Below are 23,409 nucleotides of genomic sequence, written 5' to 3'. Positions count from 1 at the left end.
CGCCAGCAGCCACCCCGCGCGTGACGCCCGGCGATGACATCACGGCCCAGCGCCCCCCGCTCCGCCTCCCGGGCCGAACGGCTCTTGCGCGACGGTCCCTAACGGCCGCGGGCCGTACCATCCCGCGGCCCGGCGGGGGGGAGCGCCCCGCGCCGCGAGAGAACTGCCTTCCCCAGCGGCGGTCGCTGCGGCGCGGACCGGTCCCGGTTCATCGCGCAGAATGGGAGCCGCCGGGAGGCGGCGGGGCGGGGCGGGACGAGCCCTCGGTGCGCGGCCCCCAGCGGCGACCTCCCCGCCCCCGCCGTGGTACGTCCCGCCGGGGCCTGGCGGCGCATGCGCAGTGCGGGGCGGTGGCGGCGGCCGGACGTTGGGAGCGCGGAGGAGGAAGGCGAGAAAATGGCGTCGACGGGTGAGCGGGGCCGGGGGGGTCAGGCTGGCCCGGGGCCTCGGCGGGGGCCGCCTGGACGGGAGCGGCCGAAGCCGGCCCGGCCTCCTGCACTGGCGCCCGCCGCGACGGGCGGAACGCGGGGCTGGCGCCTGCCAGGCCGAGGGGAGCGGGGCGGGGGCAGCGCCTCGGGGCCGGGCCGCGGCCCTGGCACGGCGGGGCGAGCCGGGCCCCGAGCCCCGCGCTGAGGGGGCGGCCTCCCGCCCGGCTGGGCCGCGGGCTTCGGGGGGCCCCCTGCCCTTGTCCCCCAGCAGCGCTGTCCCCGCGGTGGCCGGGACCCTGCGGTGCCTCCCCGGGGCTGCGGTGCCCGGGTGATCTCCCCGCCGGGTTTGCCAGGGGGTGGCTTACAGGAGCGGGGCTTTGGCCTTCCAGCCCCAGAAATCCCTCCTAGTTCCTGGCTTTCGGGAGATCCCTCTCTTTGCCGAAGGCTTCCAGCCTGCCTCCGGCCTTCCTGGGGGCTATTCAGGATGGTTTCTGGTGCAAATGTAATTTCTTTGAATAAAATCAGTGAAGCAGCATAGAAGGAAATGTGCTTTTACACGAGGCCTCCAACTGGCTGCAAATAGGTCGAAACTGAGAGTTACCAACCATGCAACATCATGTTTAAAGTAGTTTTAAAACCCAGCACCTGAAGGTTGGATCTTTCCGTAAAGGAAAATGTCACAAGCCACAGAGTGTGAGGGAACGTGACTAATATCACCTTGGAGAGTTAAAAAAGAAAAAGTTACTAAAGAAACATGTGCCAATGGAATTGTCAAAATGGGGTTTAAAAATACAGCTGCCTTTCCACTTAATGCATGGAAGTGTTCTTCCATGGGAGCTGCTATTTTTGGCTGTGCTGTTGTGCTCTTGAGCCTTGTGAAATAGAAGGATGAAGATTAATTTCCCACTGGAAATAAAGGCTCAGAGATGGTTTTAACTAAATGAACCATAATATTTTTAACATGTTTTGCTTTAATGTAAACTCGAGCAGATTAGAAGAGAGGGATTACTGGAGGCAAATTGCAAATCCAACACCTAGATTTAAATCCTACAAAGGGGAGAACGTTGTGTCAAGGTGGGACTGGGGAAGGCTGGGGGAAGGGGTGTGTGATGAGTATTTTAATTGAAGACCATGTGAGTAGCTCAGGGGCCCGGCAGCTCTTTGGGAGGGTGGTAGGTTGCTGGGGGTCTGCCAGCAAAGGATGATGGTGGGGGGTGTCTGTGCTCAGCAGCCTGGGCATTTTTTACCAGCCTGGAGGATTGTAGTAACTGAAAGGGGTGCAGAAAATGAGAATTAAATGCAGAGTATGGAGGTTTTGGTGGCTGGAGTAGGAACAGAGTTGGAAAAGAGGAGGCAGGGGTGGGGGAGGGTATACAGTGATATGTGGGGGAGGATGGAGACATGCTGGTGCAAGGAGGCGATGGGAGAGGGGAGACGGATGAAGGGGAGTGGATGTTAATGGTTTTTAATGTTCAGGATTTAGCAGGGCTTAGAGCCACGTGTGGACTGGAGAGAAAAAAAAAGCAACTCTGAATTTAACAAGCAAAATTTTTCAATATTAAACATGACAACCTGTAAGGAAAGCAGGAATAGTGCTGAAGTAGTTAAACTACTTGTATGGTGTGTCTCGGGAGCATGGAAGCCTTCAGATAGCAGTTCAGCGTCTTTCTGGTGTGTGTGATATTTTGGGCATCTTCCTTGTGTACTTCTACTGATTCCTGTGCTCTGTTGCAAGGTCCACATAATTAATATCTGTGAAAAATTACTGCTGGAGTCATGGCACTTTCTTTCCTTGTCCATCAACACACACTCCGTAGTCTGAGCTCCAGCGTCAGTGGAGGGGAGTGAAAAGGAGGAAAAGCTGTAAGCTCGCATAGAGGGGTTAGGAGGAGGAGAGGAAAGCTTTATTAGGGATGAATCTGTGGCCTCAAGAAGCAGGATGTTCTAGTGTATGAAAACATAATTTTCAAAATGATTCGTGGTGCTCCATCACCTTCACTTGCAAACAGCGCGATAGAGGCGTTAAAGCGGTCCTCACAATATAGGGATAACTGAAGGCTGGAGGAAGTCGTCAGTTTCCTTCTTGAGGGTTCCTCAAATTCATTATCTTCAATTTTCTGAGATCATCATACCCTGAGGTAGGATTGCAATAGAAACAGAGAAACCTTTCCACACAGGACTATTTGGCTCTGCCTAAGGAAAGCTCTACTAATGTCCAGCTTCTGCCTCCAGCTCTGTCAGATGCCGTGACCCAGGCAGCAAATGCGAGCAAGGTTGGGACTCATTCCTGATCTCTCTTCTCGGGACTTTTGTGATGCCGGGAGAGCGGGAATCTGCCTGGCAGGGTCTGGTCAGAATGATGAATTCATCGTATGCTGTAGATGTTTGGATGGGTACTGCAGTTGCTTGGTGACTTTGAAGGAAAGAGTACATTTAGGAGCTGTAATCATTTCAAATATAGCTTTGTAATTGCCATGTGGATGCATTTTCCGTTCCCACCAGCTAACGGGTTCAGCATAGATTTTTCTGTTTAGATTTTCAGGATTTTGGTTTCCCTCTGAATCAGGGTATTGGTGTGGATGGGGGTTTTGGGGAAGGAATTACTGCCAGCTGTGTATCTCAAACCCTGCTAGGGGACAATTGTTAGAACTTCCCAGCCATTTGTTTGTGTCCTTGAAAATTAGAGTGAAGGGTGGTGGTTTCTACAGACCCAAAAGCTTGCAACCTGGCCCTTTGAAATGAGGGGGGGTGGGGGGGTGTTTGTAAGTGTCAGCCCCAGTGTTTTCTTTTGTTCCAAAACAAAACACTCTCCTGCTAGCCCCCTTGGGTGTCATCCAAGGTGGCAGTTAAATTAAAGTAGGGTCATTTGAGATCAAAGTTGCTGCTGCAACCAGCAGTAACAATGAAGGGAAGAGAGGTTTTGTTTCCTTCAAAAAGACTGAAAAAGTGCATTTACCTTACACTCTTTTGAAACTGGATTTCCAGTGGTTTATAGCAGTTCTTTCAAGCCACAGGAGGAAATTCCAGCTGCTGTTAATTTTGTTAAACCTTTGGCAACCTTTGTTTTCCCTTTTTTTTTTTTTTCTTTTCTTGTAGATTATAGTACCTATAGCCAAGCTGCAGCTCAGCAGGGGTAAGTGGCATTATGGTTTTATCCTCTCTGTTTCAAAAGGATATAATGTAAGAATGTAATAATTGCAATTTAGTCTTAGCTCAGGTATGTTTGTAAATCTTAGGGTTTTCCTTTAACGTTTGTATTTTGTATTGCCATAGTATTTCAGCAGAAATCATATGGATATGTGAAAATTGTCTTGTGATACATGTTTTACACAGGTCAGAAATACAGGGATGCATTATAAATGTCTTCAAATTCATTTTACAGCTACAGCGCGTATGCACCTCAGCCAGCTCAAGGATATGCACAGACCACCCAGGTAAAACACGGGACGGTTTTATAATTGCTGCTGAATCACATGTCTTCCAGTAAACTACATGGGGCTCTACCAGCCAGAAAAAACACTGAGTGGCGACATCAAAATCTGTCATTAAAAGTTGCCTTGTAGCTTCCCACACAGCCTGAACTGCTTTCTTAAAGTGAAAACAAACCTAAATGGCAAGGAGCCTCAACAGTCCCCTTCGTTAATATATCTGAGCCTAAGTTAGTTGTTGTCGAGAGGATTATAAAAGCCTAATTCTTGGTGTATGTTTGACACCAGCATGTTAGTGGGTGTTTTACTCAGCAGTGTAGGAGAGAAAAACCTAAAAAAATAGGGGGGGAATTGCCATTTGTGAGATTGTAGCAGTTGGACAGAGGAGGAGGAGGGAATACATTTTTTCATGGAGGTATTGTTGCTAAACTATTAATACTCTCAGTTGGCTAGACTGCAGAATTATGATCTTTAAGAGATGAATTAAACCATGCTTATTTTTAATCCTTATAGTCCAAGTTACTAAAAACACATTTGTATACACACTGCAAGTTTGTTTTCAAAAGTAAACATCTGTCCTCAAAAAGTGGTGTAGGTTAATTTTCCCTTGCCTCTCCAGAGAGGTTTTTGAAGGGAAAATCCTACAGCCCAAAGGTATGTCTGTATTACAGAGATAAAACTCACCACGTTGTCATGTTGGAGTGTTACTGAGCAGCTTTTAATTGGTTAATTCTGGTTGTGGCAACAGCTTGGCTTTAGTGCTGTGGGGCTGAGCAGGAGCTGCCTTCCCATGCCACTCAGGCTGCCTGTGCCATGCTGCCTGCTGCTGCCTGCACTAGCCAGTCTGAGGCAGGCGAGGCTGCGTGAATACTGCACTCACTTGTTCCTGCAGCAGGGTAAGAAGGCACTTTGTCAAAAATTTCAGTGTTACAGGAGGGCGTTTGGGTCAGCTTAAATGATGGTAACTTTTACTTTGAATAAAGATTTTTAAGACAGAACAATTGCAAGAACTGCTACCCCTTGTAGGGTACACGGAAGGACAAGTGTAAGCAGACTAGCAGGTGTAGGAACAGAAGGTTTCAACAACATCCTCTAGTGTGAGACTAAAACAGCTAACTGAATAAACTCAGCTGCAGGCAGATAGCCATGGGAGGTTTGCAGTGTTTCCTGCCTCTTGATAGGAGCTTCCACAGACAGGAACATCCTCAATCTGGTCAAGGTATTTCTACTCTTGGTTAAGATCTGTGGCTTGAGTTCAAGGAGGATGGCTCATGAGTAACACAGGCTTAGATCCCAAAAAGTGTTTTTAAGTTCCCAGCTCCTACAGAAGTCACTAAATCCCTTTGAGAATCTGGACATTAAGGCTGCCTTCATGTTGCTTCTTGAGCTGTGGCTACAGTTTTGTCTTAAACCGAACTGCAGGCCACACAGAGCTGTTGGAGGGTGGCTGGTGCCTGAGGTTTGAGCTGGCTGGTCTGTGGCTGGGGGCTGAGATCGCTCTTGAGGTCCAAAACTGCAGCAGCAGCAGCTCTGCACTAATCCAGCCACGCTGCGCTGCCGATTGGATCGCCGCGGCCGAGGAGCTGCTTTGGGGTGCTGTCTTCAGGATTGAGCCGGACGAAGCGTGATCCTTTAGTGGTAGCCTAGACTTGAAAATGAGCCCGAGGGAAGGTGTGAGTTGAGAGCTGATCTCTTGCTGAATGCAAAGGCACCAGGGTGGGAGTAGCTGTAACTGGGATGGTTTGGTGATGGTAAGCCCTTGGATGCTCCTGCTGATTCCATCCTTGGGTGCCTTTGTAAACTCCCATTTTTCAAACTATTGGCTGGTGGACATGGAGAATATTCAGAATAACTTCATTGAAACCTTGAAATAGGTTTCTTCTAGTGAACACTGAAGCAGTTTTCATGCTGAGGTAACCGACTTATTTTACTTTGTGCAGTTGTGCCCTCTGAGTAGTCCCACTCCCTGTGTTTCAGGTTAGCCCTCGGGAGGTACCTGTGAAGGTTGACAGGTGCCCAGGCAATCATGAGGTGCTGGATGCTTTCATCTTTTGCTTTACGTAGAGCAGAGGTGTGTTGTGAAAATGTAAGAGGCTGCCCCTCTGGTCCTGGCATTGAAAAACTGTGTTTGTAACTTCATTACAGATGTGAATTTACAGTAGCGTTGGCTTGACTCTGGTTACTTTCAGTACCTCAGGTAACACAGATCCCCCCAGTCTGTGTGCGTCACTGAAATGGTCTGTGTGTATCTCTGCAACACCTGTGAGTCACTTCTGTTCATGAATTAAATTTGTATCATCTTTGGAGCAGACGTATGGGCAACAGAGTTACGGAACCTACGGACAACCCACCGATGTCAGTTACACGCAGCCCCAGACGACTGCGACGTATGGGCAGACTGCATATGCAACGTCCTACGGGCAACCTCCTACCGGTAAGAAACTCCATGCCTGCGAGGCTTGGCTTATCCTGGGGAGAGAGTTGAGCTGAAGTCTGTGTTGGGGAATTCCAGCCCAAACCATACTGAATTACTCTGATATGGAAAGGGTTTCATTCCCCAAGAGCCTGCCTTGAGCGAAGGGCAGTTTAAAGTGATGTCAGGGTGCGGGTGGGCTGAGGAGGAGTAAATAAACGTGCCCATTTAATTTTTGCAGGGAACATTTTGGGTGCTGGTTCATGCTGTGGAACTAAGCATGGCTGCAGAGCGTACTGTGCTTAGAGCAAAGCAAACGCGAGCTGCGTGGCAGCGCTCTCTGGGAGCGTGTTCTCTGGCTGCTCTTGAGAACCGGTGTCCTCAGCACTTCGGTTGCTTGAAAATCAAATCAGTGGAAGTGATGTATGCCTGTTCTGATAGTGTGCCCTCTACTTTTTGTCTTGTGCTTCCCACAGTAGAAGGGACCAGTACAGGTTTGACTATCCTGCTCACTCTTGCATGGAAAATGCTGTCTCATCCTGTCTAAACTTGTGGTGTTAACCCTTTAGGTGTCGCTTGGTTTTAGCACTAAAAACATCCAGCATCAGAACGCGCACACATGATGACAGTAAGAATTTGCTAGGCTGCAATGCTGTTTGCCATCTCCACATCTCTGTAAGGCCTCCGATAAAACTTTATGGATAAAACTTCCTGAGCACTAATGACAGGCATGCCGAGATGTTTCGGGTGAATCTAACCCCATTGTCCTACCTTTTCCTAAAGGGTAAACAGCATGGTTAGACACATCCAGACGTCCTGACCACCACCTTTGCATGTTCGGTGTTGTCTTTGGATTTCCAGTGCAGACACATGTCACATGTTCATTAATGCGCTGTGAACTATTCCAGTGTGTGCTCTTTGAACTGGAGTTTCGTACGTATGAGTGTCGTAATGTCTGAAAGAAGCTATTGAGACATCATTCGATTCTGGTATATTTGCACTGAGTATTTGGGAGACTTTGAAAAAGAAAGCAAATTTTCCTCCACTTAATGCTTTGAGTACTGTTTTCTGCAGGTCCATCCTTTGCTATGCAAGACATAATGAACGTCTGTTAGAGTGGGAGCTTTCTTAAATACTTCCTAAAGCAAGGGAATACCAGGACAGACAGGCAGTGGGGTATCTGGCCACAGCAGCCGCTGAGGAATGCCTCACAAGGAAGAGGTGGAGAGAAAACGTTAACCTATAGTCTATCCAGTGATACAGCATTTAAAATACATAACGTCTTCACACAGATAAGGAAAATTTTTGCCTGGCAGTTAGTGCATGCAGAATGAGAGCCAGTACCCTTCAACCAGCATCTCTGCAAGTTCTCTATAGGTTTTTTTTCCTTTCATTTCAAACTATATGGACATAAATTTGCAGCACAAAGGATTTGTGGACATCCAAAACTCGTTTCTTAGAAGTGTTTGGGTCCCTTAATCCTTACTATGGACTACAGTCCTGCAGGGGTCACAAGAAGCTGGACTGTTCATGTTTTTCCTTGTTTGTTAAGAGTATATTTGCTGGAGGAATAAGAATATTAGGTGTCTTTTCTGCACAGCTGCCTTTTTTTTTTAAAGCAAAAAACTTAGTTTTCCTTTCATAAAAAGAAAAAAAGAAAACTCAGGAAGTGGTCAAGCAAATGATCGTATCAGACCTTCAAGTACGATTTGCCTCAGTCCGCATAGCATTGGTTTGTGGCAGAACTGTTGGTGTTACTCTCCAGGCAGAGTGCCAGGCTGTATTTATTCTTCCTACACCTGCCTCTCCTTGAGGAGCCAGAGCTGTGCAGATGAGACTGGTAGTGCTTAAAGCCTGTCTCCCTCGCTCAGTCTCTGCCTTTCATACTAAATAAAGCCCGGGGTGTTGCCTGAGGCATACATCTTTATGCCCCAAGAGACGTGCAATTTTTATGGTTGAATCTCAATTTACTTTTCCTAGGCATTGCCTTTTTGTAGCAGAGGGATGCCTGCAGTTACTTAAAAGCAAAGTGCTTTTTTTTTGTCTTACCAGCCTATTTTTTGGGTAAGATGCCATTGCAGTCAAGGAAATTCAAATCCTGTGCAGATCCACCCTCTCAGGACTGTGCCGGAGTGGCAGAGACTGTTCCTCTGCATCGCCTCAGAGACTCGGATGAGGACTGTTCTAGCCTGCCGGGGGACCTTGCCGTCCCAAGCAGTCTGCCACCCAGCCTTGCACTGACTCCTGGGCCACCTGAGGTGAGAGTTACCTCCCCGGGGCTGTAGGCAAAAGGTGTCTTGGAGTCACCCAGTGACTTTGTTACGGAGAAGAGGGGTTCAGGAGCCTGCGGGCTCCTCTGCAGCTGCCCGGATGCCAACTGGATTAGGGGATTAATCAGCACCATCAGATCTGTGGTCATGGTTTGCTCTTTAATCACTGCGGTGTATAAGCATGAATTACAAGAATAAATAAAGAGCTGCATCTGTTAGGGTTATTGGCTTGCTAACAGTGTCGTTTGGGGGCAAACACATTATTTCAAATATTCAAGTATGAATCTCCTTTAAGTAGCTAAGTGGGAATTACTCCCTAAAGACAGCCGGCCCCCACTTCTCTTTTTACCTGTGCAATGCAGGTTTATGTATATTTTAAGTTTCTGTTGTATTTACGAGGTGAAGCGAACGCACCCATAGCTGTCTTGGCTACCACAATGATCTGTTATACCAAAATGGAGCAGAGAGAGGGTCACCTCTGTGTCACCCTCTGCAGCCCCTCACTCGTAGAACATGTGCATGCCGAACAGGAGTCAGCTCTTGCTGGGCATGCAGACCCCATGGGTAGCTTTTAATACTGCTTGCTTCAGAGAGAAGCATTCAGACACTGCTGCTAGCTGACATGAAGCCTGCTTATTTCAGAATAAATCTCTCTGAATCCAGTATTTTCAGTTGATGTTCTCTGAGGACCAAATCCTGCAAGCTTCCCCTCCACCTGAAGAATTCCTAGACTTCAATAAGGGTTTTGCTTGCAGGCTTGGATACTTTGAGAGGAAACTGAGCAACATAACTGGACATCTTAAGCAGGTTATCAAAGTTCTTCTGTTACCTTTTTCTTACAGTAGCTGTTCTGCAGACTTGCTGTTGATCTTATTAACCTGGTGGGGGGAGGAGTGAAAAGTGATGTAATGTAAATGCCCTCCTCAAAAATACGGCTCTTGAGGATTTTCAGAGTACCTAAAGTAAGTTGTTGAAATAAAAATGTAGACCAGTGGGATGTGAAATCACTGCCTTTTCTTGCTTTGTTACAAACCCTTCCTGCTGAGCACACTTGCACAAGGGAAATGCTCCATCTAGAGCTGAAGCGTTAAAATTCAGGAATTTTTTTTCCCCCTCCCTTTTATTCTATTCACTGTGCAGAGCCAGGTGTTAGCAAACCTGCTCACTTGCTTGACTGGAGAGGTTAATGCTGCCGCTAACAGTACCCAGAAAGGAGGCTCGGATGAGGAAGACCACCCTATAACTCTGAGTCTGATGAGGACAGTCCAGGGCAAGGCTGTGGCTGCAGCAGTGCTTACTGCAGGCTGTACTTAAGCAAACAGCAGGCTTTTTTAGTATGCGGTCAGGCTTCAGCTGGTTAAAATAAGGATTCATTTAACTTTTGGTGTCAGTGCTCTCTGTGGAAATGCTGTGGTGGCTCACATTTAAGTGTTTGGACTGTTTAAATTCGTCCGAGGCTCTAAAACTCACACTCATTTTATCCTGTTTGGCATCATCCCATTCACCCTTCTTAGCGACACTCAGAACAGGGCTTTGCTTTTCAGAGGACCTCTCAGCAAAAAAGAATAATGACCATGAAAGCTGATTTGCTAGTGGTTCATGCAAGTTATTTCCCGGTGGGAGACCAGCTTACTCTCTTCTCTCCCGCTTTCATGTTTCCAGGTTGGCAGCCCTGTGATGGGGGAAGCCGGCCTGCGGCCTTCAGCAGGAGGGTGGTAGTGTGACAAGCAGGGGGGGCCAAGGGCAGGAGGAATGAGGCTTGTGGGAGTGGGCAGGGATTTTTAGACTAGCTGTTGCAGGTAACAAGAGCGGACAGGCTTGTGTCCCCTTAGAGCCCCTTCATCAGGATCCCGAGGTTAGAAAGCTCCAGAGCAACACTGGGGATGGAAAGCTGAAGTTTGTTTATTTTAACTACTGTGCTAACTAATGTGTTTGTTTTTTAACTAAGTGCAAACTTCCTCCTCTCACTTCTCTTCCTCTTTACTTGCTGATTCAGAGAGCCAATGCGAAGGGTCCTGATTTTGTAGCAGAGGCAGCAAGATGTGGAAGTACTGCAGTGCTTCATGAGGGCATGCTATATTGTGCTTGAAGTACATTTGTTTTGCAAATGAGGGAGTTGAAAGAAAAACCTACAGCACAATTGCCTAAAATGCTGTATAATTAGAAGGAAGAGTATGTCACAAGTGTCCGGTGTTTATTAAAACTAAGAAGCGATTGAGAAGCTGTTACCTTAATTGATGCGATTAAGATCACATCAGTAAGACTGAGACCATTTGGCTGCTCTTTGGCAATCGATGTTTTGTATTTTTAGTAAGTCAGCTTTTGCCAACAAAATTTTTAATTGATACTTTTTCATGTAAGTCCCCATTTCATGATTTGAAAACCTACTCGCAAAGCTCTTGACTATAAAAAGCCACCATGTTAATAGCGGGTTTACAGTTCACCTTTGTGACAAGCCAAATGGTCAGCTAAATTACACGGTAGCGGCTGCTGGAAAGAGTAATTTAAATGGAGCTGTTTTGAGATCTTGGATATTCTAGTAAAATTGTTCAGAAATGAGTATGAGCTCTAAGCTTTTTACCTGAAACAGACTGAAATTCTAAGAAAAGTGGAAGTACATCAGGAGCTACCTTAGACGTCTTTTTTGATCTTAAGTTAAAGTGTTTTTCTGTTGTTTCCAGAATTACTTAAAATAAGACTTCATAAATGTCTCAAAAAGACTTCTCAAGTCAGCCTGGTGCCATTTTGTACTTTTATTTTTAAAGAAAAGCTGAAAGGATGGGACCATACATCTTAAATCAATTGGATTTCTTTTACTTCAGAGCTAACAAGAGCTTTGTTAATCTTCCCGTGTTCAGAAGACGCTGCATGCCTCAGCTTGCCCACCGTGCACTTTATTAAATTAGCCGTGAGGTTCGGTAGCTGTAAACAAACAGCCTTTGGATGCTGATTGAAGGGTGGCTTCCAGAAAGCTCCTCACGAGTATGGTTTTTGGATGGTGAGGGTACAGCTGGAGCTGTAGGCTGAGGCTTCCCAGGGCACAGGGTTTCTGTGAGGGGGTGGTGTGGGTTACCTCATCATATTTGGGTTATCTGTGATGCATTTGCAGTGGTAAAATCGGTGCTGTACCTGAGGTCTGATAAACTGTCAACAGAAGCGCAGCAGTGTGAAACGTTACGAGCAAAGGTCACCATACTGATCTGATGAGGCTGTGGTCTGTTCTAGGTTATACCACCCCGACTGCCCCCCCAGCGTATAGTCAGCCCGTCCAGGGGTACGGCACAGCTGCCTACGATACTAACACTGCCACGGTTACCACCACCCAGGCTTCCTACGCAGCACCGTCCGCTTACGGCACCCAGCCTGCCTACCCAGCCTATGGGCAGCAGCCAGCAGCGTCCGCTCCCGCAAGGTAACGTCTGGTTCCTCCCTTCCTCCTAAGGCTGTGTTCGCTCTGCTCCTGGGGAGAGCCCCAGCACACCACTGACTGAACTGGGGCCTGCTGGTTGTGCTTACACCTTCTCTCTGCCTGTTGCGCTTGAGCTTTGCACTTGCTGCATCCGATCCCGTTGTGTTGCGGGGCTGGAGGAAGCCGCGTAGGTAGGTTCTGTTCCAGCAGAGTGAGTCAGCACTGTTATTGGGCAATAAAGAGAGCAACCAAGCAGCAAGAACGGGCTCTTGACTCACAATGTAGGAAAAAAATGGACCAGTCTGATCTGATCTTGAGTCATAGTGTCAAGCAGGATACTGCTACGTACTGAATGGATGCACATGCTGTAGTCGATTTCCTTCTTAAAATCTCTTACGTCTGGGCACTGTCAATACTATATTAATTTTAATTGTGTGCTCGTGGTATGAAAGATTTAGACTACATAATATTTAGTAATGAGTAAAAACTGCTTTATTCATTTACCTGATGTTTGTGGCAACCATTTCTGTAAGGAAAGGCAGAGCTTGGCACAGAGCTTCTGTGTATCTGTCAGATTACACTTTAAGGATGAATCCTGACATTTAAAATATTTTTTTCCCAGTTTGTACAACAAAAGTAGGCTTACCTCTTTTTATTCCATTCTGATAAACACTTAGAGATTATAAACAGTATAGGACAAATATAGAAGGGGATATGCGAACCACATTTATTCTCTTTAATTTTAGGCCTTGAGAGTTAATACTAAACATGGAATCACAGACTGGTTTTGGCTGGAAGGGACCTTTAAAGATCATCAAATCCAACCCCCAACATCCTTTTCCTTTCATTCAGTAATGTATATGGGGCGATATTTGCTTGCACTGGATTCTAAACCAAGCAGTGGGTGCATTTAACTGACAACATATGCAGCTATGTTTGAGCTCATCATTTCCAAGCGTTGTGCAAAACCAGCTCGAGCGGAGGGGCAGCACTGCTGACTGCTTCCCTGGCCATTTCACACCCTCCGCTTAATTCTAGAGTCAAAGTCTAAATCCCTCACCTTTGGTTTCATAACGCAGCTGGTGAGCAGGACCTGTTTTCTCTGCGTGCTCTCTTAGGATGCTGCCCAGGCCTTCCCTGATGGCAGAGGAGCGTGCAGATACCCAGGCAGCTGGTGCTAAAATGTTTAGTGTTTGCTGAGCATGTATCAGCTGCTGCCAGAGTGGCGGACGCTGATGCGGTGCCAGCTTGTAAGGCTACCCAAAGCAGTAGGTGGTGGCATTCTGTCCTGGGGGTGAACGGTTGCTACCAGAGGTGGAGGTTTGCACTAATGTTTCCTCCTCATTCCACATTATTCCATAGGCCCCAGGATGGCAGCAAACCAGCAGAGACCAGCCAGCCACAATCAAGTACGACAGGCTACAGCCAGCCCAGCCTAGGGTATGGACAGAGCAACTACAGCTACCCTCAGGTGCCTGCCACCTACCCTATGCAGCCGGTCACTGCGCCTCCCGCCTATCCTCCCACCAGGTAACAATTCCAGCAGGCTAAGCCTCATGCAGCTGGCATGGGAACTTTCAGGTTAACTTGGGCAAAAAGGGGTTTTCTCAAGGGATTTTAAAACGAACAGGTGTAAAAGGAGGTTTGGTGCTCTGGGAGGAGGGAGGTATGGTTCGTGTTGGGGTACTTTCTGTTGTAGGGAAGATGGGGCTATGATTAAGTGCATGAGTGTGTCTATACACACCTGCAGTAGCAAGGTGAAATGATGACAAGATGTTTTTAAGACATTTCCTAGATACGGAGTGTGTTACAGCAAACTTTTGCTGCCTCCTTACAAATACGGCTTTGACAAGGAGCTCATCTCTTCCCCTCGGGTGTGTTCAATATGCTGATCTCTCTATCTCAAAGCCTGACATGCATGAGAGGGGACTGTTTTATTATCCATCATCTGAAAGTATTTCAGTGCCCAGGCAGAAGGGGAGCCTGTTACCTGCATTGCCCCTGATTTTTGCCCTGGCCCTTTTGCCTCTTTCTAGAGGTACGAATAAACTGTGACTGGTCACATGGATTTTGCTTTTAGCAGTTTACTATGTTTATTTTGTCTCCTGCCACCGGACTAGCCTCCATAGAATGACTTCACCTTCTTAAATGGTTTACAACACTACATATGGCTTATAATTGCATTACCTTCTAGTGTGAGCCACATCTGCAGCCTAATGCACATTGCCAGTGATTTGGCTCATCTTTCCATCTTTACAATGCTTTTGTCTTCCAGCTATTCCTCTACGCAGCCAAGCAGTTACGATCAGAGCACTTACTCCCAGCAAAGCACCTACGGGCAGCAGAGCACCTACGGGCAGCAGACTAGCTATGGCCAGCAAAGCAGTTACGGGCAGCAGCCACCACCGACCAGTTACCCACCCCAGACCGGATCCTACAGCCAGGCCCCCAGCCAGTACAGCCAGCAGAGCAGCAGTTATGGCCAACAGAGTGAGTGTGCTTAGCAGAGCTGGGTGGTTGTGGACGAAAGGGTTGGTCTCCCTTGCCCTTGCAGGCTGGGCAGTCTCTGAAGGAGGTTTGGCGTTACTTTGGGTCTAGAGCTTGCAGCTCTGTTGAGGGGGGAGCGTGCTGCAGCTGGGTTTTGCCCTTTCTCACTGGAAGGCACCTTGCCTGGTGCAGCGGCAACTTGTGATACTCTCCTCAGTGTGGCAAAGGTGAAGGGGCAGTTGGGAACCACAGAAGCACAGTGTGGCTGGAGTGGGCAAGACTTGCTGTGAACAGTTCTGTCTGGCCAGGCGGTAGTTCTGCAGAGGTCGGACTGGTCGGGCCTGACATGAAACTTGATTCCGCACATGGAAAGCGGCGCATCTCTCCTTAAGTTAGTGCTCTTTCTGTAAGTGCCATAGCAAATGATGGTCACGGTTATGTTCTGGTGCTAAGGCAGGTAAAAGGGCTTAGAAAAGGGACAGGCAGCTTCGACCCACTCTTGTCTGCAGCTCCCTAACATGTTTGTTACAAACTTCCTTAGGTTCGTTCCGCCAGGACCATCCTAGCAGCATGAACGTATACGGACAGGATTCCGGAGGCTTTTCAGGCCCAGGAGAGAACCGGAATATGAGCGGCCCTGATAACCGGGGCAGGGGAAGAGGGGGATATGATCGCGGAGGCATGAGCAGAGGTGGGCGGGGAGGAGGACGCGGTGGAATGGGGTAAGAGCAAATCTTTTCTCCTTTTATCTAATTCTGGTTTACCCATAGGATTTGAAATTGAAAGAAGGGACTGAAAGGTTGACATTCCCAACTGTACTTCCATGGAGGACATCTCTGTAGCAGCATTTCTTCTAATCCATGGAAATACTATCCTAGGGGAAATAGGAGCAGGATCTATCTTTTTTTTTTCTGTCCTGCAGCTGGTTGGGCCCCGGGGGGAATTAGGGTATTGCTAAACCTGGAACTTTCAGCTCCCTTCGCGGTCGCGCCGAGGTGAAATCCTCTGTGGGGTTTAACAGTAACTCTGGATCGAACACACACAAACCTTCCGCCAGGTCCAGGAGTCACTCCCTGTGCCTCGGTAGTGGGGATCTTGACAGTTCAGGTATGTACAAGGCAGAAGCCTCGTGTCAGCCTCTTCACCTTAGCGCTAGCACGCGGAGCTACGTCTGTAAGTGTATGCCTGGGGCAGATTGCTGCTGTCGAAGCCATGACTCTTGAGTGGACAGAACACTTAGAGCTTGGTTGGAGCATGAAGAAAAGAGCCCAAGAACGTAAAGAGATCTGGCTTGGCTCCCAGGACTGCTCCCCCTTGGAGCTTTCAGGTGGTCTAAATCAGTTTGGCCATTTTAACTGATGGCAAAATCTGGTTTGGTAAACCTGTGCCTTCAGATCAGCGGTGTGTCTCCCCATCTGTGGTGTTTGTTTTGATAGAGGTGAGGAAGGAGGACTAACCCCAGAGGCTCCTAAAGAGAAGGAAGATGTAGCTTTGTGTGTGTTCCATCCCTTCACACAGTCGTTCAGAGCTATGCAGAAGTGTCCCTAGGTGCGCCCTGGAGATGTGGCGTGGGATGGCCCTGGTACTTGGCAGGGCAGCCGGAACTGTAGCTTCTCATCGACAGGCAACTTCTTAAGGTGTTTTACAGCCTGGTGGCAACCGGAGTTGGGCAATCAATAGTCCCATTCTGCATAGCTCTGTCGAAATGAAGTGGCATGAAATCTTTATCGGAGAAATACAACTACCGGTGTATGGAAAGAGAAGAAAAAGACTGGCTTGTGTTGGAATACATGTGGTTTGAATTGGCTCGAGTGGAACAGAGTTCCAAGGTTCTGCATAAAGATTTCACCCATGATGTATTTATCTCTAATGGTTTAAAGTAGATGTAGACACTTGAAATGTCTATCATCACATCTTAAAATTTCTAGCCCCTTCAGAGCTTCTCATGCAAAAGATTTGTCACCCATCTCTTGATTTCACATCCTAATCCAAGCTTAAATTGCGTACGTAGTGATTTCCACCTGACTAGACCATTACAAGGGGTCCCCTGCTCTATGGACGTAGACTTTCTGCTGTCCATGGAAAAGGTGGCCTTCCTATGAACGCCCAGGGGCAGGTAGGGGAACTCGGCCCTTCTTATCATGCTGTGGTGATGGATTTCAGTGTCTCCGGCAGGTAAGGAGCTCGATGTTATTAACGTGCCCTTTTTCATTGACTCAGTTATTTTATATTTTCATTGGCTGTTAAACATGGAAACTTTTTAACATGCTTTGTCGCATTTATATGCTACAGGTTACAAAGTGAGAGCCTTGTATACACTTCAATACTTAAAAAGTACCCGTACTCAGTACTCAGCCGGCAGCATAATGAAAAGTGGGACTAGACACGGTGTCCATATGGAGAGGAAAAATATACATAGAATATTTTTAACCAAATGTATTCATTGTATAAATGGAATCCTTCTGTAACTTTGGTAACTGCGTACTTGTTGTTTGGTAATAAAACCAGAGGAGGTATACTACTTTAGAATTGTGTAACGTTAAAAAGTGTAAACGTATATGTTTAAAAAGAGAGACATTACGTAAATGGTGTGTACTTTAACAAAAGGAGGCAAAGCTGCATGCAACAGCTTGAAACTGTGTATTGACGACTTTTTTTTTTCCAGTATTAGAGGTGCAATACTTGCTAGAAAATAGGCGGTGCTCTCCCTCCTCTGCTCGTTTCCTTCCAAACAGCTTTTTGTCTCTCCAAAAAGAGCAAGAAACATCAAAATCCTTTTCAGGTGGCATTTTCCTAATTAACCAGCGCTTGAAAGCAGCCTTAGCTGAACGCTTCAGCCAAAGCTTTCAACGAAAGCTGCGGCCGTCAGTTTGCATTGGCGCGTGCTGAAATCTGCCGTTCTGGTCTGTGTCCACAAAGCTGCACCCCAGGCCTTCGAGCCCCTGCTGTATTCTGTAAGTTCTCCCTCCACAGAGACTTGTTAAATTCAGTAGTGACCTGAATGTATGGCTTTATACCGAGGTTTTTAGCGGAAATGTCATCTGAACTGTGTTGTAGGTATCGCGTATGGTTGTCTCCTACCTTTTTAACTGTTAATGTCAGGGACCCGCGGGCTCGTTTCGCTCTCGTGCTGCGAGAGGCTGAGGGTGCACCTTTATGTACACACAGAGGGGAGGGAGTTGACCAGTGAATGACCCCATGATTTCTCTGAAGCAAAAGCTCAATTTAGAATGCTCGAAAAGATTTTTTGCCAAGTATTGCACTGATAATACCCATACAAGTAATGCAAGGGTACCGACAGCAAAGTGGTGTCTAAAACCAGACAAGCAAGGTTGCGTATATGTAAAGGAAATTTGAGCGAGCTGCCCTGAAGAAAGGCATAGTGCCGAGATGAGAGAGAGAGAGACAGATGCATTGTTTGGAGATGTTTAGCCAGTGCCCTTCTTCCCAGTGAGCCGCAGAGGCTCAGAGCGGTACTGGCTTTGTAAAGGGAAAGGCCTTCATTTCTTCGTTTATCCCCCCAGCAGCGCTGGAGAGCGAGGTGGCTTCAATAAGCCTGGTGGTAAGTTTTTGAGCATTACAATGGATAGTGTTAAAAAAAAAAAAAAATTGCAGTCAGTTTTTAGAACAAAGTATAATTTTTATTAGTTTTAAGTGGTTAAAATGACATATACAGCAAGACTGTAATGGGTACTGCCGGCAATGCCTAGGGGTATGCGGTTACAGGACACAGGGTAACTTGGAAGAATTGAGCAACAACTTCTGTAATTTGGGGAAAATAAATGGTTTGGATTTAATAAATTTTTTTTGTAAAGTAACTTTTTATTAATGAACGTAAAACTGATTGGCCTGGTAAAGCATTTTAAAAAAAAAAAAAAAGTGTGATAGTGGTTAATGGTTTGAAAAGCTGCTAAAAATTAGCAAACCGATCACCAAGTAAAGGTGCATTGCTGATGTTTTTGCAATGCAGGTCAATTGGAGTTTAACCAGCGCCATCGAATGGTGGTTATAAGTAGATAGTATTGTGTGTGTCGGTTCTGCAGCCCGCAAGGCGTGCACTAACACAGCTTCTTATGATTCTTTCCTGACTGGCAGGACATATGGAAGAAGGACCGGACCTTGATTTAGGTAATTGCCAATAACTGCCCGGGACTCTCTCCTGAGCTCATGACATGGAGACTTCTGCGCTCGTTCCGTGCTCTCTGCAGCTGCGGGAAGCGTCGCCCCATAGCGCGCCTGTCCGTGGGAGCACGAGGATGCTCTGCCATTTGCAGGCTCTTCCTGGCCATTTCGTTTATTTTCTGATTCCTAGTGCATCAGAACAGCTGGACTGGTGGAAAACCGCACGTGTTTGTGAGATGCTTACCCTCCTCCACAGGAACTAGGGGGGCTTTTGAGGGAGCTGCTTTGTAGCTGTTTGGTTCAGCAGAAAGCCGTTTTCGGGCAGCCTTAGCCCGGAGCTTGTACATGCTTGTCCAGTGGCCTCCTCTTGTGCCACCCCTGGCCTGTCACCGTGCAGCTTTTTCCTTCCTGTCGCACAGGCGTGTCTGGAAGTTATGCGTCAGCCTTCCAGGATCGGCACGGTGCTGTGGAAAGCGAGGTGGGGGTGGGGGTGGACGTCCGTGTGTGGGAGCCCAAAGGACGTGAAGCTTTTCCTTGCATCTCAGATGTCTCCCATTATAACCAAGCGGTTTAACCAGGCGGTTCTCCTCGCGCTGGCTGGGTGTGGGTGTCTGGCCAAGGAGGCAGCTGGCAGGCCAGCTCAGCAGCGGGCTGCAGCACAGTCCTGCCTGCCCACATGGGGAAGGTGGCGTAGAGTCGCCTCTCTCAGTGCCTGGGGTTTTGTGTCACTTCATAAATACGCTCATTGAGAGTGAAGCCGCAGCTGGCTGCGGGGATGACGTGATGAAAAGCACTCCGTTATGCTGGGTCGCTGCCTCTCCTCTCCCTGCAATGACACCCTGAATTATCTCCTAGGCCCACCTATGGACCCAGACGAGGACTCAGACAACAGTTCAGTTTATGTGCAGGGACTCAATGATAATGTGACCCTGGAGGATCTGGCAGACTTCTTCAAACAGTGCGGTGTTGTCAAGGTGAGGGGAGCGCGTGTGCAGAGGTTGGCCTGGGGCTGGTGGGCTGTGGGGGAAAGGGGTGGCCCACCTCCTCCCTGCCTCCACGTTGCTCATCTCCCTTTAGCCCGTCATTTCCAGGAGCTGGCAGGTCTCGGGCTGGTTGGGCGCTATGATGGCTGCAGCCTGGCATTAACCTGTTGGCTCATGTTCTCCCAAAGAACCCTTGCAGGATTTGTCCCTCAGCAGCGTGATTAGGCTTGTGGAAGCACTGACACTTACAGCCATGTGCCTCTGTGAATCTGCTGGTGGAGCATGTGACAGCGTGAGGGCTTCGTGTGGTGGGGAGAGTGGAGGAGGATGTGGGGAGGCTGCAGCTCGGTTCTTGCGCTGCCAGCTGTGCGTGGCAGAGGCCTGCCTGGTCCGGCAGTGCTGTTCAGGGCCGGCTCCTTCTTTTGCGGGGTTGTCTGGGCAGCAGCTGCTACCCATGGTAGGCCAGAGGGGCCCTTTCCTCTGCCACGGAGTCACCAGAATGAGCTGGGTTGTCTCAAGTCAAAAGCAGAACAGAGAAGACTGAATCCCTGCTCAGCGGATGGGGAGGTGTGACTTGAGGTGACGTTTTGCTGTCCCGCTAGATGAACAAGAGGACGGGGCAGCCCATGATAAACCTCTACATCGATAAAGAAACCGGCAAACCAAAAGGAGATGCCACAGTATCTTACGATGACCTGTCTACCGCCAAAACAGCTGTCGAATGGTTTGATGGTGAGCGTGCGGGATGTGTTTTGGGCTGGAAGCGCTTCGTTCCTGATTTCAGAACTGAATTCTTGTCCAACTGAAGTCAGCATTTCTGTCCTCTGTGCATGGAGGGTCGTAGTCCTTTAAAGCAGCTAGCTGTCGGTGGTCAGGCTTTTGCCAAAGAAGTGCCTGGTTTTAACTGGAACAGAGAGGTGTGCTGGGGTTATGGTTGCCCTCCGTTGCCCAGGCTTCTGTCACCTGCTGCCTCCTGTAGCTAGTATCTCAGTCCCGCGGGTGGAATTTTGCCCTTCTGCTGTCGTAGACACGGGTAAAATTTTCCCTGTGAGGAACAACCCGGTGCGGTTGTGTGTGACACCAGGGTCTGGTGAGGAGTGGATGTTCACAGCCCAAAGTGATGCTCTTGCCTTTGTGTTCCTCCTAGGGAAGGATTTCCAGGGGAGCAAGCTCAAAGTCACCCTGGCGCGGAAGAAGGGCCCGATGAACAGCATGCGGGGCGGGATCCCCCCCCGTGAGCAGCGGGGCATGCCTCCCCCCCTCCGCGGAGGTAACGTCCAGCCCCCTGGCCCCCAAAGGGCATGGCCGGAGGTGCTGCACCCTGTCCTCCAGTGGCAGCTGGTGCCTTACTGGGATTAATGGAGCCTTCCTTGCAGGTCCGGGGGGGCCCGGCGGCCCAGGGGGGCCTGGCGGCCCGAGCGGCCCCATGGGCCGGATGGGGGGCAGAGGTGGAGACAGAGGTGGCTTCTCCTCGAGAGGACCACGAGGATCCAGAGGAAACGCCTCCAGCGGGAGCGTCCAGCACCGAGCTGGTGACTGGCAGTGTCCCAATCCGTGAGTATCCCGTGCTGCCTGCGTCCCCACGCGGCACGGCAGCTCCACGTGAGCCTGGCACCTCGGTGGTTGCTCCCACGTGGTGACGACAGCCGTCTCTTATCTCAGAGCGCTGAAAGGGCCCTTTTGTCCGAGGTGCTGGCCAGGACAAGTGAGCCTTTCCCAGAATAACTTGCTGGGCCTTCCAAGGAGGTTCCTTTGTCCTGTCCGGAGCGGGAAGGGAGGGCTGGCGTCGGGCCCTGGGGGCTGTGGCTGAGCGGGCAGAGGAGGCTGGCCACCCCACCGCAGCCTGGGGATGCCAGGCCAGTAGGCCTCCTGCAGGTCCTGCCGGCCAGCTTTTGTGTCTCCTCATGCTCTCCTGCTAGCGGCCAGGACACGCTTCCAAGCGTTACTGGGCCAGGACTGCCTCCCTGGTCTCTGCTAACTGGTGTTTTTACCCAGGGGATGTGGAAACCAGAACTTTGCCTGGAGAACAGAGTGCAACCAGTGCAAGGCTCCTAAACCAGAAGGGTTTCTGCCGCCCCCGTTCCCCCCTCCAGGTACGTGTGCGGAAGGGTTCCCGGCAGGCCTGGAGGTGCCAGGTTTCCAGCGGGCTGCCCCCGGCCTGGTTTCGGGCTCCTCGGGGAGCGGCTCTTTCCAGCCCCAGGAGCTACTGGGGCTTCATCGCTCCTTGAGCTGCAAAATGGAGGCTGGGACCGCTCTGCCCTCCCATCCTCCCACGCTTCCCAGCGCCTGCGGAACAGCCAAGGCTCTTCCCTGGGGGTGCCTTCAGCGCCTGGGTTCCCCAAAGCACCACTTCCACCTCACCAGGCAGTGCCCTCTTAACGAGCCCCTTCTCTGCGAGAGGCTGGGCGAGGTGTGCGCATGGCACTGCCCTGCAGCCCTGGCTCCCAGCAGGGTCCCCGGCAGCTCCTGGACCTGCTCCCGTTCCCAGTGCCGGGTTCCCGGGGCAGGATTTGACAGGCCGGAGTGATGCCCGATGCGGGCTGGCTCGCCCCTCGCCTTGCTCTGAGAGTCTTCTCTCTCTCCCAGGCGGAGACCGTGGTAGAGGCGGCCCTGGGGGGATGAGAGGCGCGCGAGGAGGTGGCCTCATGGACCGAGGGGGACCTGGTGGCATGTTCAGAGGTGGCCGCGGTGGAGACAGAGGTGGATTCAGAGGAGGCCGGGGTATGGATCGAGGTGGCTACGGAGGAGGTGGCCGGCGAGGAGGCGGTGGGCCCGGCGGCCCCCCAGGACCCCTGATGGAGCAGATGGGAGGCGGAGGCAGAGGTGGACGGCGCGGAGGGCCGGGAAAGATGGACAAGTACGTACGGGGGTGGACAGAGAGCGGCTGGGGGGGGCGAGGCCCCGCACCCTGACGTGTGAGACAGGCACCTCGTCGGTCAGTGGGGAAGGCGGACAGGGTGGCACCAGGGGCCCACTCCCTCTGGGAGACCAGGTTGGGGTTGGGTGGGTGGTGGGGTGAGCGGCTGGTGGGGCGAGTGGGCAACAGGGTGAGTGGCTGGTGGGGCGAGCGGCTGGTGGGGCAAGGAGCCCCCCCAGCCCGGGGAAAGATTCTGGGGCACTGTGACTGATGCAGCCTCTCACTCCGGGCACAGGGGTGAGCACCGCCAGGAGCGCAGAGACCGGCCCTACTAGAGACGGACCCTGCAGAGCTGCATTTACTACCAGATTTATTTTTTAAACCAGAAAATGTTTTAAATTTATAATTCCATATTTATAATGTTGGCCCACAACATTATGATTATTCCTTGTCTGTACTTTAGTATTTTTCACCGTTTGTGGAGAAACATTAAAACCAAGTTCAACGGTAGCGTGCTGAGTTATCTTTTCTTCCCCCCTTCCCAGCCCCCCCCCTTTGAAAATGGTTGTTTAACGCAAACTAAACCCATGCGACCCCCTTGTCGTGAGCATGCTGTGCGCACCCCCCCGGCGGCGGCGAACTGTAACGATGTTAACGGTTGTGATGGATTTTTTAAAATAAAATTCCCGATGTTTATAACCGTACCACTTCTGGCCTCTCTTGAGAGCATCCCTACCCGGGGGTGACCCCGCGACCCCCACCCGAGGAAGAGGAGTGGGGGCTGGAGCGGCTGGGGTGGATAGCCCTGCCCTACACCGCGCGGGGGGGGGGGGGGGGGGCAGACCCCATCCGTCCCGTCCGCTGCTGGGGAAGGGCCCGATCCTGGGGGGGTGCCGGGGGGGGGCAGAACACGTCGGTCCCGCCCCGCTGCTGGGGGGCGCCCCCCACCGCAGGGGTTGGGGGGGCCCGTGGCGTGTGTGTGTGACCCCGCTCGCCGTGTCAAATCACACCC

The 23,409-nt window shown here is 50.0% G+C and overlaps 1 protein-coding gene across 5 annotated transcripts; it reads left to right on the top strand.

Moving 5' to 3' along the window:
* Positions 1 to 309: 309 nt before the first annotated feature.
* Positions 310 to 22,907, top strand: EWSR1 (EWS RNA binding protein 1). 5 transcript variants are annotated; one of them, XM_037384204.1, is made up of 18 exons: positions 310 to 409; positions 3,525 to 3,561; positions 3,811 to 3,862; positions 6,167 to 6,290; positions 6,746 to 6,763; positions 11,765 to 11,951; positions 13,311 to 13,478; positions 14,224 to 14,438; positions 14,977 to 15,157; positions 17,963 to 17,997; positions 18,531 to 18,563; positions 19,413 to 19,531; positions 20,143 to 20,272; positions 20,688 to 20,810; positions 20,917 to 21,094; positions 21,536 to 21,633; positions 22,127 to 22,397; positions 22,693 to 22,907. In XM_037384204.1, the coding sequence occupies exons 1-18, from the start codon at positions 334 to 336 to the stop codon at positions 22,730 to 22,732; spliced, it is 2,085 nt and encodes a 694-aa protein (XP_037240101.1). In that variant the 5' UTR covers positions 310 to 333; the 3' UTR covers positions 22,733 to 22,907. The 5 variants fall into 5 exon arrangements, with proteins under 5 accessions (XP_037240101.1, XP_037240012.1, XP_037240278.1 ...); XM_037384115.1 differs by having other exon boundaries at positions 17,960 to 17,997; XM_037384381.1 differs by lacking the exon at positions 6,746 to 6,763.
* The last annotated feature ends 502 nt before the right edge of the window (positions 22,908 to 23,409 follow it).

This window comes from Falco rusticolus, chromosome 1, assembly GCF_015220075.1.
Source record: "Falco rusticolus isolate bFalRus1 chromosome 1, bFalRus1.pri, whole genome shotgun sequence".
Lineage (NCBI taxonomy): Eukaryota > Metazoa > Chordata > Aves > Falconiformes > Falconidae > Falco > Falco rusticolus.
The sequence above is the reverse complement of the archived record's forward strand: the minus strand, read 5'-3'. Positions and strand labels throughout refer to the sequence as shown.